The sequence below is a fragment of the Phocoena sinus genome, chromosome 4, assembly GCF_008692025.1.
Source record: "Phocoena sinus isolate mPhoSin1 chromosome 4, mPhoSin1.pri, whole genome shotgun sequence".
Taxonomy (NCBI): Eukaryota; Metazoa; Chordata; class Mammalia; order Artiodactyla; family Phocoenidae; genus Phocoena; species Phocoena sinus.
Window position 1 is genome coordinate 122,778,427 of NC_045766.1, and position 14,869 is coordinate 122,793,295.

At 30.3% G+C, this 14,869-nt stretch overlaps 1 protein-coding gene across 2 annotated transcripts in view; it reads left to right on the top strand.

Annotated features, from left to right (window-relative positions):
* Nucleotides 1-14,869, top strand: part of NCAM2 (neural cell adhesion molecule 2) — a 496,915-nt gene that overhangs the window by 457,003 nt on the left and 25,043 nt on the right. The window contains exons 15-16 of one of the 2 annotated variants that reach the window (XM_032630638.1): nucleotides 831-1,011; nucleotides 7,316-8,430. In XM_032630638.1, coding sequence (XP_032486529.1) covers nucleotides 831-1,011; nucleotides 7,316-7,422 — 288 coding nt within the window. In that variant the 3' untranslated portion in view covers nucleotides 7,423-8,430. Of the gene's footprint in view, nucleotides 1-830; nucleotides 1,012-7,315; nucleotides 8,431-14,869 lie in introns of those variants that run through there. The other variant, XM_032630637.1, reaches the window with a different exon arrangement.

Below are 14,869 nucleotides of genomic sequence, written 5' to 3' on the forward strand. Positions count from 1 at the left end.
AACAGAGATGAGGGACACAGACAGAGGTTACCATTTAAACTTTAAATGGTTAAAATATGGCTCAGCTGAATGTTCACATTGCTTAGGATAGGTTAATCCATAAAATTATTTCAATTATTTGTAACTGTAGTCATAGTATGTTTTTTAAAGGAGTTATTCAAATAGCATGTTGTCCAAAACATTTATTTTAGAAAAAGAATCTGGATTTAAGCGTAGAATGTTCAGGATAGGGTAACATATTTTATTTTCTTATGTTAATAACTTGTTTAACAGGTAATAATTTTCCTTGTATGTTGCTTCATTATAAGTCCAAAACATCATAGTAATAAAAAATGATAACGGAAATTTAAATCTATTTTAAAAATCCAGACTTTATTTGTAAGACACTTTACTACCCACTGCCTGCCCTGCCCCAAACATTAAACAATAGTCTCTGGAAATTATTTTAATGGGTATGTTAAGCTTTTTCTATACATAATATTTTGTTTTCCCTGTTCACATGATTATTAATAATCAACAAAGTGGCTAAATAGCAAACTGATATATGTGAAATTTTAAAAAATCTTTATGGAGGTGAATTATCATTTGAATCATCAAGGATTCATTATGAATTATCACTCCAGCTAATTTAAAAACAATTACATTTTTTGTGGAAAAATCTTAGAAATAACTTCATCTATATAAAACTTCATTTATCCCAGTGGATGAGATAATAGCCTTTTTTCGATTTAATAAACCCACATGCTCCATTTCAAGATAAATTATTTTTTTTAAAGAACACAACTTAAGTGTATGGGTATTTACAAAATATATTTGTATTGCCTTTACAGAAAGATAAAGAAGACCAGTGGCTAGAGAAAAAAGTGCAGGGAAATAAAGACCACATTATTTTAGAGCATCTACAGTGGACAATGGGGTATGAAGTTCAAATTACAGCTGCCAATAGATTGGGATATTCAGAACCAACAGTCTATGAGTTCAGCATGCCACCAAAACCCAACATTATTAAAGGTAAGCAAACTATATGCTTTCTTAGGCTGAAAATAAATATGACAGTATCTTTTATAACCCCTCTGGATTTTTTCTTAATATTGAAAACATAATTTTATAAAGGAAGTATAAATTCTAGGTTCTAATCATGATTATTTACATGTCTTAATAAAGATTTCTCAGTTGCTCTTGCCATAAAAGATTGGTTCGTTTGTAAATGCACTTTGACAACTTCAGTGGTTGAAGTGGTAGAGAGAGACTGAGCAGAGGGACAGGATGGAGGATAAGAGAAACTGTTGAAAATCAACATGAAAAATATTCGTTGAGCCCAGAAAAAACTTTTGCAAAAGGAGAAAACTTCTCTGCCAAACACATGGGGCCTGGTCCTCCACTTCTGGGAAAATGAGCCCCTTCATGCCTGACTAAGCAAGTTGAGTTTGGAAAGATAAAATCTCTCACACAATGAGGCAGTAACAACCACAGATACACCTGCAGAAAGAACTATGAATAGAGTTTCAAAGAAGCTCAAAAAGTTGCAGGACATTCATTATTGGTGGTCACAGCGCACTGGTGGCTACCTGTATTAGGAATAGTGCTTACATTATTTTATGCTACTGATATTGTCAAAGTCTACAGGAGGGATATTAAAATTTTTTCAGATACAGGTTATAGAGGTGAAGATGCAAGTATTTGTCCTGATTCATAGTCAATTAACTCTGTTAATGAGTTGTCATATTGGGTTCATATTTTTAACATTCATCATTCCTTACATATTTAAAATTTTAAAATTTAAAATTTATACATACATGTATATATACACATATACTCTTTATATAGAGAGACATCAGAGCTGCATATTCATAAACATGAGTTTATTTAAGTCATATTATAATAGAGTATCAGTATTACATAATATTTTTGAGACGAAAAAATTTTGTCAGTTCAGTCATGCTATTTAATCCTCTTGTAATTTCAAATTAATATTAATTTCATTAGTATGACTTTGTTATACATCATCTTTTAATTGAAAGCAACTTTATACAATTAATCTTTTCTATAAAAAAGTAATTACTGTGGATTTTATGGTTTAAAGTAATTTATATCATGGCTTTGTATTGCTAGTATTAATTAATAAGTGCTTCCAATTATAATTTGAAATTAGGAAGTTGGAAGTATCTAGAAATAATATGGATAGCTGGGTATCATATTGTACTGGCACTTTTTATAATTTACGAAGTACTTCTGCACTTATTGTCTCATTTTATTCTTGAATCTGGGTTGAGCAACAAAGAGTTATCCTCATTTTACAGATACAGTTTTGAGAGGCTAAAGTATTTGTTCAAGGTCAGAGCTACTTTAAATCGTATGACAAATCCCATGTCCTTACAAGATGATACACCTAATAAAAAGAACGGTTGAATGAACTATTAAGTTCATTGTTTCTGTGAGTTTTAAACATCAATAAATGCTTCTACAATTATAACGCATTATGCTTGTAGTAATTATGCTCTCTGTAGGTATCAGGAACATGATATAAATATGATTTTTAATCTGAGTCAGAATCTTCAAAGGAGGATTGCAAGAGCAAACTTCATCCTCCTACATCTTTTATTTTTAAATAGATCTTTATTGGAGTATAATTGCTTCACAATGTTGTGTTAGTTTCTGTTGTACACCAGAGTGAATCAACCATATGCATACATATATCCCCATATCCCCTCTCTCTTGAGCCTCCCTCCCACCCTCCCTATCCCACCCCTCTAGGTCGTCGCAGAGCACCGCGCTGATCTCCCTGTGCTATGTTGCTGAAGAGACATGTACCACAATGTTCATTGCAGCACTATTTACAACATTCTCCTACATCTTTAATTTAGTTCATACACTTGGAGGGAATAATTATTTTTATCAAGATAAAAATGAATATTTTTTGAAATGGAAAGCAATATTTTAGTTATATTTTATAGATAAAACGCAAAGTGTAAAAAAAATAGATTTCAGGCATGTTACTTTACATTATACTCCCAGAGTCCCTGTTATGCTGTTTTTATAAGAAACTGTTGTTAATAAAACCAATAGTAAGTATAAACTGAAAGATAAATAAATAAAGATAGAATATATATGAAGAACATATATATGAAGAATATATATATATATATAGGCACAAAAATAACTAAAGTATGCTATGATGCATTTACTATAAAAATATTTTGTTTCAGTTTTGGAAAGTTAGTTTGTGGACAGTGCTTAGAAGGAAAATGGTTTATAGTTTCAACTTTGCTCTTGTCATTTAACTTCTCTTGCATTTCCTAATCCCTAAGATAGTTTCTTCTGGTTCTGCAATATTAAGATTTATTCATTCATTCATTTCAGTTATTCACTGGGGTCTTGCTTTGTGGAAAGTACTGTGATGAGTGCAGAGGAATTATCTGTGAAAAGTACAGAACTGGTTCTTGCACTGAAAGACTATACAATCTAGTAGGGAAGATAGACATTAATCAAGAGTTAGAATATCCACAATGTAATTACAACTAAGAGATATGCTGGTGCAGTGTGCTGCCATGAGAGCCTTGGCAAGTATACCTAACTTATAGGGGTAGGCGAGGCTTGAGAAAGGATTCCCTTGGAAAGTGACTTTCTGAAAGAAACTTGTAAGGAAGAAGACTTCCAGGGAAGTGTCTTATATGGAAGAAGTCTCTGAAGAAGACGGAATTTGATTTGCTTTAAGAACCAGAAAAAAGATTGGCTGGGAGAGAACCTGGAGGTGTGGTGAACAAAATAAGATACCGAGAGATCTGTGACCCAACCAATCCAAGGTCTTCTAAAAGGGTCCTTCTAAAAACCATGTAAATATTTTAAAACAGATCCTGAAAGTCATAAGAAATCATTTGAAGCAGGGAAATTATATGTATCGATCGACATTACAGACAGATTAATCTTGCTCATCTGGATAGAAGCAAGAGATGGATGAGCACGAATGCTTGAAAAAATGTGATAACAGTAGAAAAAGAAAGCAATGCATAAATTCCAGACACATTGTAGATGTAGATTTAACCTGCCTGTGTAACAGAATGATTCAGTAGATATTGATGACTTTCTCACGATGAGAATCTTTATAACAGAGCAGGATTTGGAGAGTAAGGGTCAAACATAAATTGGTTTGGTATTTGTTAGGTTTGAAATGTCAAATAGATGTTAGATAGTGTGTATGGAGATGAGAAGACAGCCATGGCTTGGAAGTATACATATGATATTTTCAGCCTTAACAGATAATTATATTTAAAGCCTGGGTGGAGATAAAACCACACAGTGAGTAATGTCTAAGCTCTATGAGAAATAGTTGATGTCTGGTGTTACTCATAGATGTTTCCCAGTACCCAATACCAGTACTAGAAGGGTGACTGGCACAGCATTAATGTTCAAGGGGTGCTTCTTGAGTTACTGAAGAATAGAGTGTTAAGAACCATGTCCTGTATAACCATGTTTATACAGGATGAGGAAATCCCATCCCTCCCCCAATGAGACTAGAGTTCCTGGAAAAACACAAGACTGTAGTATCTTGTAAGTTAAAAGACAGTCATATTTCCAGAAGAAATTTATCAATCACATTTGCCCCTTCAGACGTTGCTGAGTGGTCAAACAACTCAACTGAAAGAGATGTGAAATGTGTTTATACATACAGCTCTGCTGAAGTGCTTGGGAGAGAAATTAGGTAGGAATGAGCTGAGGATTGTATGGGAGGTTAGCAGGTTTAGAGTCCATGTTAATTTACGCTTTCAAGAAGCTCTGTATGAAAGTGAGCAGAGGGGGAAAAATAGTGTTAGAAGGACTTTTATGATGAAAAAGGCTAGCACGTGTCTCACAGCTGATGAAACAGATCAAGCAGTCAAGGAAAAGTCAGACATACAGATGTACAGACAAGCTATCTGAGAAGGTAGGAGATAGAATTCATCCCCTCTAACTGTACAGTTGACACAAAACAGAGCATCTTACTGGAAAAAGGAAAGATAAAATATTCATTTTTATCTATAAAAATGTCACAGAATAATGTCTAATTTACTGTGACTGAATCCAGAGACTGCTAATGTCTCGTGAAAGCCAGATCAAAGACGTGCCCTTATAGTTCAAGAATTGTTTGATTTAGCTCTGGGAAGCTTCTTGGGACAATTTTAGAAGCTGCGATAGTTGACAGTGAATTGGGAGCCTTTAAAACCACAAAATACTGTAGAGTTAAAATTATGTATCGGCAAATAATCTTCATATTGCCTTCATCATAATTACTCTTATAGTTATATAATTTCTTATTCCATTTAAAATACACATTATAAATTCAAAACTATTTTAAATTAGTTATGTATAATAAACTAGCAACTCTTAAGCCTTATTTAATTGGAGAATTATGGAGTTACAAGTTACTTTCATTTTAATTTATGTTTTAAATAGCATGCATTGTAAACTGTCCAAATAAAGTTTACGGACTTTGAATTTAAAAACCCATTACTTATGTGCATTCAGATATATTTAACTCTTTGAGTAAAGCAGCAAGCTAAATCTAGAGTACATTTATTTGTTGGACTGAGGGACTATTTTTTAACAATAAGCTTACCTTACATTCATATGTCATATATTCTATTGATAATAATGGCTTTTCTATGTACGTATCTTAGTGGATACCGCATTTCTCCATAGTTCATGATTCTGATGTGAAAACTATTTTATGATTAATAATATTTTCCTTTCTTCACTTATTAAATGTGTTTATTTTGAAAGTGGTGTTCCTTGATTCACATAGAAACAGAGTGTGCAAAATCACAATTATGTTCTCTTTTGGAATATTCATACAGCATAATTCCATCTCATTTTATTTTATAAACAATGAAAATATTGGGTAGTGATGACAAATTAATTCTTGTAAAACTGATTACAAAACCATCTATGGAACTAGAGGCTGTTAAAATGATATTTATTGATTTGTTCTGTAATTTTAATGACTAAAAATATTCCTAACTGGTAGAATGAGTATAATCTAATGCTTTAAAAAATTCTTGGAGATAAAATGACTCTGAAAAATAATTTCCACCATTTCTTTTAGCTTTAGGACATGTTTAATATTGCTTGTTTTAACCAAAAACAAAACAAAACAAAAAAAAACCCTTCATAAATTGCTTCCTTTTTCTTCCCTTGTTACTATGAATTGAAAACATGCCTAACTTTAACATAGATTCTCATATAATTTGATGGAAAAATATTGCCCTCCATACCAAGAAGTGACATAGATCACCACCAATAAATATATTGCCAAAATTTTTCAGTTAAATTTTATTTTAATGGACTTTTTTATTATATTTATAATGAACAGTAGAGTAAAATTATTTTGATAGCACTCAAGTCTAGTTCCAGCAAGACTAGTATACCCTTTCATCTCCAAATAACTCAACATGAATGGAAAACAAAACATTCAAGTGCATGGCAAATACTAAAATGCTTTCTTAAGGTTATGATTGTTTAGAATTTAAAATTAAAGAAATTCTAAACAATGGTGAAATTGAAGTTCAGTTAATTGGGAAAAATTTCATTTTAACTATCTGAAAATCATAGTCAAATCTAAATACTAATGATACATGCAAAACAATATTTATTTGGTTTAGTACGATAATGCGAAAGTAAATTTCTGTAAATTATTTTCATGATTTTTGTTTCTCAAAATTATTTTAAATGAGCAACGATAACGTATGTCTAGAGTATACCTATGGCCAGTTGAGTTAATGTTCCTTGCTTTTTATTCTTTTGAAAATTTTCACTGTGTGAACTTATATTTTCAATTATATTTCTTGGTACTTCATTTCATTATTAAAAATATAACTACTTTTATCAAATATGTTTTATAGGAAAATACGATAGCAGAAAAAATCTAGCAGCAAACATTGCAGAATATGATGAGCTCATATTAAATAACAGTGTGAATTTATCAGTAGCACAGTGGAATGACTGGTGACCTTTCTCTAATAAGTTGTATCTTCATTAAAAAATATTTAAGATGTTCACATTTAAGTAATCAATGATAGAACTGAGTTATGTTTTTAATATGTGACAACTATTAGAAGTGTCTTATACTAGATTTTTAAAATTCTTTGTCTTGTAACAAAATAATTTTTTGTAAGTAATTAGTAAATGGCTTTGTGTACATCTTGTATTAATTATTTTCTCTTTTTTTCTTTCCTACTGTCACTTTTTTCTTTTCCTTTATTTTCATGTTTGTAACTCTATTCTTTATTCCTTAATTTATTTTATTCTTGTTCTACTTTCAAAAATAATTTTCATCATGCAGATAAATGCTGTGAAGCGAATAAAGGTGAAAATGGAAGCCAGTCATGGCAGCGGAATGCTGCTGGGTTATCTTTCATTATAGCCATAAGTTTGTCTTGCATGTTTTAATGTGCTAAATCATCTATTTCCTTTTATTCCCTGCAAATTTACAAGGCTAATCTAAAATTATAATAAAATATTTTCTAAGGTCCAACTAATTATGCACCTATCCTTACCCATGAATAGTTAGCCTTTTTTTCCCTTCCCCAAATTGTTGACCTTTAAAGTGTTTGTCAGAAAATCACAGAAGGAAACTGAACCAGGATTGTTTCTTCCAAATACTAGCTCACAGCATAACTTGTTTCATTCTAAATTTTTCTTTAATTTCTAAGTTGAGCTTATTAAATATCATGTCACTTTTATTTGGAACTCAAGCGGTTGCTATATATAATCTTTCATTTGATTATTTTACAAATATAACTCAATATCCATGGCCATACATTGTATAAGTATAAAATTTTGTTATGTAGAATTATGGATCTTTTATATTGGTTTGGATTCTTATTCTTTTAAATGTAAGTTTCCAACTTTATAAACATTTATAATATTTCATTGTGTTTACCATTTATATAAAATATAAACCTGATAACTTTTATTATATTAGATGCGTGTCCTATTGTGCTGCCTTATTTTCTTTTTATTGACTTAAAATGTCATAAGGAATAAAAGTGAAACGGAGTCTTTTTTCTTCAATTGAATACCAATTTTTAAAAAATCCAAACTTTTTTTTCATTAAGTGAAAATATCTTCTGAAGTTGCCCCAAAATAAATAAAAATTAAGTTTGAATATGTTTAAAAAGTTGCACCCTGTGCACTAGATTGGAATTGTGTTCTGAGGTGGCATCAAGTATTCATGTTCTAACAATATGTATACTTAGTTATTACTTTTTCCTGGACACCTGGAGTCAATTTCTTTGCAAGGATCAGAGAGAGAAGTAAATATTTTAGCTACTACTTTCAAGAAGAGGAAATTGAGATGAGAAGGAGGTGTTACTAGATTCCAGCTCTCAGAGGAGATTCCTTCTGGATTTTGAGGATGGTAACATAAGTAATGATTTTTGTTTTCACATTTTCATTCATCGCAAAATGAGAAAAGAGTGTTTTTGTGCTTTTTACTCCCAGCCACATGCTAGCAAGTGATTCTTACTACTCACTCAGGACAATTAGCAGGCAATCAGATTTATATATATTAACAAGAGTGACTGTAGCTTACATGGTAAATCAAATTATTGGTTTCTGGGCTTTGAGATTCATTCATCAAAATCAATTTGTTTGGTTGCATGAAAGTATTCTCTGTCTTTAAAAAATACCTACAGGATCCTATCACGTAACGTCTAAAGATAGACCTGCCTTCGGTAGTCTGTTTTCTGTAATTTATCTTTTCCATACTCTTTGCTGTCCACTGCTGTACTTTTTTCTTCTGAGCTAGCAACAGACCTGTAGAAATGGCAGAAGTGACCCATCCAACAGATTAACACACACTTCTTTCTCCCCTGCTGAGACAAAGGGATTTCCCAATTCCAATTTTTTGCAGTGTGGGGATTTAACCTATTTATTGGGAATGTTGATTTTTAAAATTAAAAGAGCCAATGTTCTGTTTATGAAGAACTAATTATAATTGTATACTACATCCATGATTGCATATCATATTCCATGAGTTTGGATAAGACTTGTAGATATGTTGATTAGTAACATGTAACAAGTGCTGGGAAAGAAAGGAGTTCCAATAACACTTCCATGAACAATTTTTCCCATTCATTAATAACCTGACTGGATCTCTCCAATAAATTGTAAATATTTCCATGAGAAAGGTCATAGAAATTATCTTGATTTAGTTCATGATTACAAAATGCTTTTTTGAAGAACATGTAATGTGTCTTTAGTAAGATAACAAAGTTGATTTTATTTGAAATTTTATATTCTGTAACTCAAAGTCACCAGTGATAAGAAGAACACTCAGTCTGGTTTGCATGATACCTAGACTGACATTTGGACAGTTCAGAAAAGAACCTAAAATTGAAATTCTCATATCTTAGCAGAATGATTTACACTTAATGAGTGGTTCACTTAGATTTTTTAAAGTACAGATCAAGATATTAATCCTAAAATTAATGAGCTATTTATCCTTTGGCTAAATGTTTATTCTTAGATTAACAGTTATTTTACAGTTCTAAGATATGCTAAAGTTTAAAAAATTCTCAGACATAAAATAATCGACTCTGTGCTTTGTCTTACGTCTATAAGAAATAGGAAGCACAAAACTATAAGCAATTCAGCTATTGAATTTCATAAAATGAAACCTTAGAGATTGTAAATTACCTTCCTGGATGTTTTTTTATATCTTAATAATATGTAATGTGTTGCTGAATTATCTTTTTTATTACTTGAGCTTTACTCTTGTTATATGCAACCATAAGGTCTAACTGACAGCACGTTTTTGTCTAATTAATGTCTGCTGTAGGTGTAAGTAAATGTGACTGATAAGCAAGACATAAAATTCTCCCTAGTATCACCCAAAAATTCTTTTTCATCCAATGGATTTTTAAATAAAATTCTGTGTCTGAAATGTATAAATATGAATTTGTGTGTAAGATGAGTTTTGTTATTCATTGTGTATAATCATAAATATGTACCTATGTTTATTGATGTGTATATCTTATCAGCCAATGTTAAAATCATTTTAAAAGTTTGTTTTGACCATATTATACCAGTTGTAAAGTTAGGTTGATTTGCTTATGCATAATTGCCATTATCTGCATGTGAAGTATCATGATTAATTTTTTTATGTAAACCTGAAATCTCCTTTTTTCTTCTCCCAATTTTTTGAAGTCTATCTTCTTTTCTCCATTTATACTTCAGCCTTACATGTCTCTCTACCCCAATTCAATTTATAGCTATAAGGCCCATCAAACCACATTTTAGATATGTTAACAGATTAAGACTAGGAGGTAGTAGTAAAATCTTTTTCCTATGAAAATTTTTCTTACATGGAAGAACTTTAAGTAAATTGTCATTTTTATTTTTCTGTCCTAATACTATTATTCATTGGGAATAAGTAGATTTTATAAACTCTATACCCATACTCTTTCCCAAACCATTATGCAAGTGTACATATGTGCATCAATTACTGGTAGACAAGAACAAGGTTGAAACACTAAGACTTGCTTCATTTTTCTTAAAAAAATTTTTTCTTTTTTTTCTTAGCCTAAAATATCTCGTGTTTAACAATTTTAAATAAATAAATAAATCTTAGACATTTGATTAACATTATATATGTCAATTACATAAAACATAATTGCACAAATAATTTTATTGCAGATAATTTTGACTTTTTAAGTATTCAGCATTTCTTTTAAAATTAATAATTAAAATTACAACTATGCATAGTAGTTCATAGGTTATACAATTTGGAAATCATTATACAACTCAAACATTTTCTATTTAAGAATTCCCATTAATTATATTTAACTTAAATTAAAACTTAAATAAGGAAAATTCCACAATGTTTTCAAGTCTGGCAAGGTACTTTTGGATCTGGATGAGTACTTTCAGATACATGAAAAGTATTTTATTAATTCATATGGTATACCTACACTAAGAATGAAGGAATAAAATTTTTAGATTACAAATCATTTTAGTAATTCAAGATGGATATTTACATCACCAATACAATAGTTAAGTGTGTTTGGACCTAGCTTTCAAAAATAGCTAATATTATATATAATATTTTCAGTTTATAGTAGTAGTAGTTAACTAAGAAATCTCTCTAGTCATGTAAAATTATCTGAAAATCTCCACCCATTTGTTTTTGCTTATGATATTAGCAGCATTAAGAGCTTTAAATAAATAAGCTGTTATGACACTACCTAAATTAAATATTGTCATTTATATATTTTTTAGCCCTTATGCATTAGGATTTCACTCAATGAATAAAGATACAGGATCACGAAGTTCATACTTAAATGTGTCATTTTATGTATTTTATTATGGTTCAAATCTGTGGGGCACAATGTAATATCCTTTAAAGCGCTTTTGAATAAGTACAAATTAAGTAGGCTTTCTCTTACTTGGATTTATACCCTTTCATTCTTCCTTCCAATTGTTTCTTCCTAATATTCTCTCCCTCCCACTCTCATTCCTCCTATCCTCCCTCTCTCTCTTCCTCCCTCTCAATTTCTGGTCATGAATAAATACAATGCATTTCTTCTTTTTCTGTTAATCTCTGTTAAATTGTTAAATTTCAGAATTTGTGATATGTATATATGTCACAAATCCTTCCACAAGGCTAATGCGTTGAATGGGTAGCTTAAATTTATATATTTCAATGATTAGTGATATGAATATCCTACAAATAGCACTGAAATAATTTCAATATAAATTGAAATTGGTAAAAAACTATGTCTAAATTTGGCTGATTATGTCATTTTTAAAAAGGAGTATTATTTAATCACTATCAACACTCGATAGATAATCTTAGAATTCAGAAAATATTAACAGAGTAAATTTTAGGTCTTAACTAAAGAAAAAAATCTAATATCTAATTAACATATTCTTTTCCAAATCACCATCTAAACTAGAGTATTTTTCTAGAGTTAACATTTTTAATGTTTAAAAGTGGTAGTATCTCTCTTTACTACATGGTGCTTAAAAACTTGTTATAATACATAAAGATTATAAAAGTAAGCAGCATCTCAATATTTATGTAAGGGAATGGATTCAGTAAGTATAAATCTAATTTAATTGTTCTGAAATAAAGCAGAGATGGGAGCATAATATCAATTCTTTGTTTTCCAAATACCTTTAGTTTCTTTATCTTACCTAAGATTATGAACCAGATAAACATCTCTTATAGTCATCCTCCCTTCCTTCATGGCTATTAACTAATTGGAAGCTTAAAATACTTGTCCCTAAATATTACAGAAAGAGTGTATTATTCTATAACATCAATTTTTAGCTACTGTTTAGCAAAATTGAAAAACAAAATATCCAAGGAAAGCACATATGTTCAAAAGTTCTTTTAGTATATCTGAGGTGATTTGAACTGCAAAAGATGTCCTCATGTCTTTGTTAGTAGACTATTATTTGACCTACTTTTTAAAGATATGCTCATTCAAGTGTAATTAAATTTTGTGTGAACAAATCTAATGTTGGTTGTATTAAACCTAGATATATTGCAAAGTTTCTTAATTTGTGTATGTTCAAATTAAATTTAGTTATTCTTTATCACTCCATTTTAAGTAATAGAAATATAGTTACATTGCAAATATTGCATAATATTCAGAGGTAGCATAATTTTAAATTATACCATATTTATTTTATTTTATCTATGTACTAAATGGGACTACAAACTAAATCTCCAGCAAAACCTTTTTTTTTCCCTAAAAGCAAGCAATTAAAAATTACTGTTTTAAAGAACATCCATAATTCATGAATTTCTTTCAAGAATATTTTTATCTCACATCTTACATTGATTTTATGTGTAACACTTCTGTTTTAAAGTGACTATTGCTGATCATTTTAATTGCATTTGTTTTCATCATAGCTTATTTTCTTGAAATAAAATGTATGTTATATATGTATTGTCCTCAGTATCATCTCTTATTTAAAATCCCTGACATAATATCCAGCACTATGTGTAATCCTATGCATGAGTTTCATAGTATATTAAATGTCATTTTATTTTCTGTATTTCTGTGTCTTCATTGTTGTAATAAAGAAAACTGAGGAAAACCTTTGTTATATGTGTTTTCTTTATTACTGGTATAAACGTTTTCTGTCTTGTGTGTTTTCATTTCTAACTTGATCAGATTCAATATCTCAATGTAATAAACATATGATCATTGAGTGATTTCTCTTTTGGTTTAAATAATAAATCATCAGCCGGCTCATACTGGAAAAATAATTTAGTAACAATACCAAATACTGTTACTTTTGTAGTAAACTAGTTCTAAGGTCTTCTTAGAAACTTTTATTACTAGTGGAGACCATAATAATCAGATGATATCTTAATAAAACACATTAGTGTAATCATTTAAATAATGTAATAATTGAAGAGTAGTCTCATTTGCCAGCAAAAATTTATGAAAGCAGACATAAATCCTTAAAGTGATTTTCTCCAATTCCTTTGGTTAACATATTGCTATAATTCAGTTTGAGCACCATGAGAATAAAGTTGTAGAAGATCATTAAAGTTCTCAGTTCATCCACAGCCAAAGTATGAAGCAAAAATGGCTTTGGAAGTTTACAAATAAAAACAATAATATGAAAACAGAGCAGCTTCTATTTCTTAACATGTACTGTGATACACACTGTATGGGATGCCTTAAGTGCAATATTTCATTTACTATGAAGTAGCATTTCTCCCATATTTTAGATGAGAAAAGTGAGGCCTAAAGAGGTTGAGGGATTTACATAGTGAAATCACAGAACGGAGTTCCAGTGCCCTCTATAAAACATCATATTACTTTGTGTTTGTTTTAGCGCTGAACCTGGGTTCAAATGATAATTCTTTTTTATCTTAAGATTTTTTTGATGTGGACCATTTTTAAAGTCTTTATTTAATTTGTTACAATATTGCTTCTGTTTTATGTTTTGGCTTTTTTTCGCCCTGAGGCATGTGGGATCTTAGCTCCCTGACCAGGGATCGAACCCGGACCCCCTGCAGTGGAAGGTAAAGTCTTAACCACTGGACTGCCAGGGATGTCCCTCCAATGATAATTCTTTAATAAGTAAATTATTCAGTTATTTTTTATAAAGTGAAATAAAACTGGTAGTTTAGACATGAATATATATTTCTCTTTTACAAACACAGTCAAGTGTTGCATATCCAGTTAAAAATTAAATAGTGTAGAAATTACAAAAGGGAAAATATTCGTTTTCAAGATTTGCATTATTTTAAGGCACACTTAATCTTCCTTACTCCAGAACAGCCCTCTCCCAAATGCATGTCTTAATATATATAGCACTCATTAAAAATGTTTGCATACATTTCAAAGTGAAAATTTTCATATAGTATCTATATGTTATAATATTGAACTTCTTTCAATTGATGCATTAGTTACAGAAGTTTTATATATTGGGGGAGAGAGAAAGGTAAGCTGATTTTTTCTGTTTTTCTTGTATTTATTTTTCCTGAAGCTCCTTAACAATGATATGGTATCAAATGGGAACTATCTGGGGATTGTTGGAAATTTTCATGGTGACTGTCACAGTAATATATTACTTTGTTAGCTTTATATTACTTTGTTGTTTGGGGCCACTGTGAGGAAACTAAAGAGATTTGAGAAAATGTATTCTAATCAAACACCATTATTTTATTATATCAACAGTCTGAGGATTAGAGAAGAAGAATGACTAGTCATTGACACAGTCAAGGAACTTACACCTTCAATTTTCCTCATATGTTTGTTTTATCAAATTACACCAAATCAAAGAAGGCATACCTAAATCTCTTGTCTATCACTTATATGGTCTTATATCTTTAACCTAGTTTCTTTGATTTCTTCTTGATTGAACA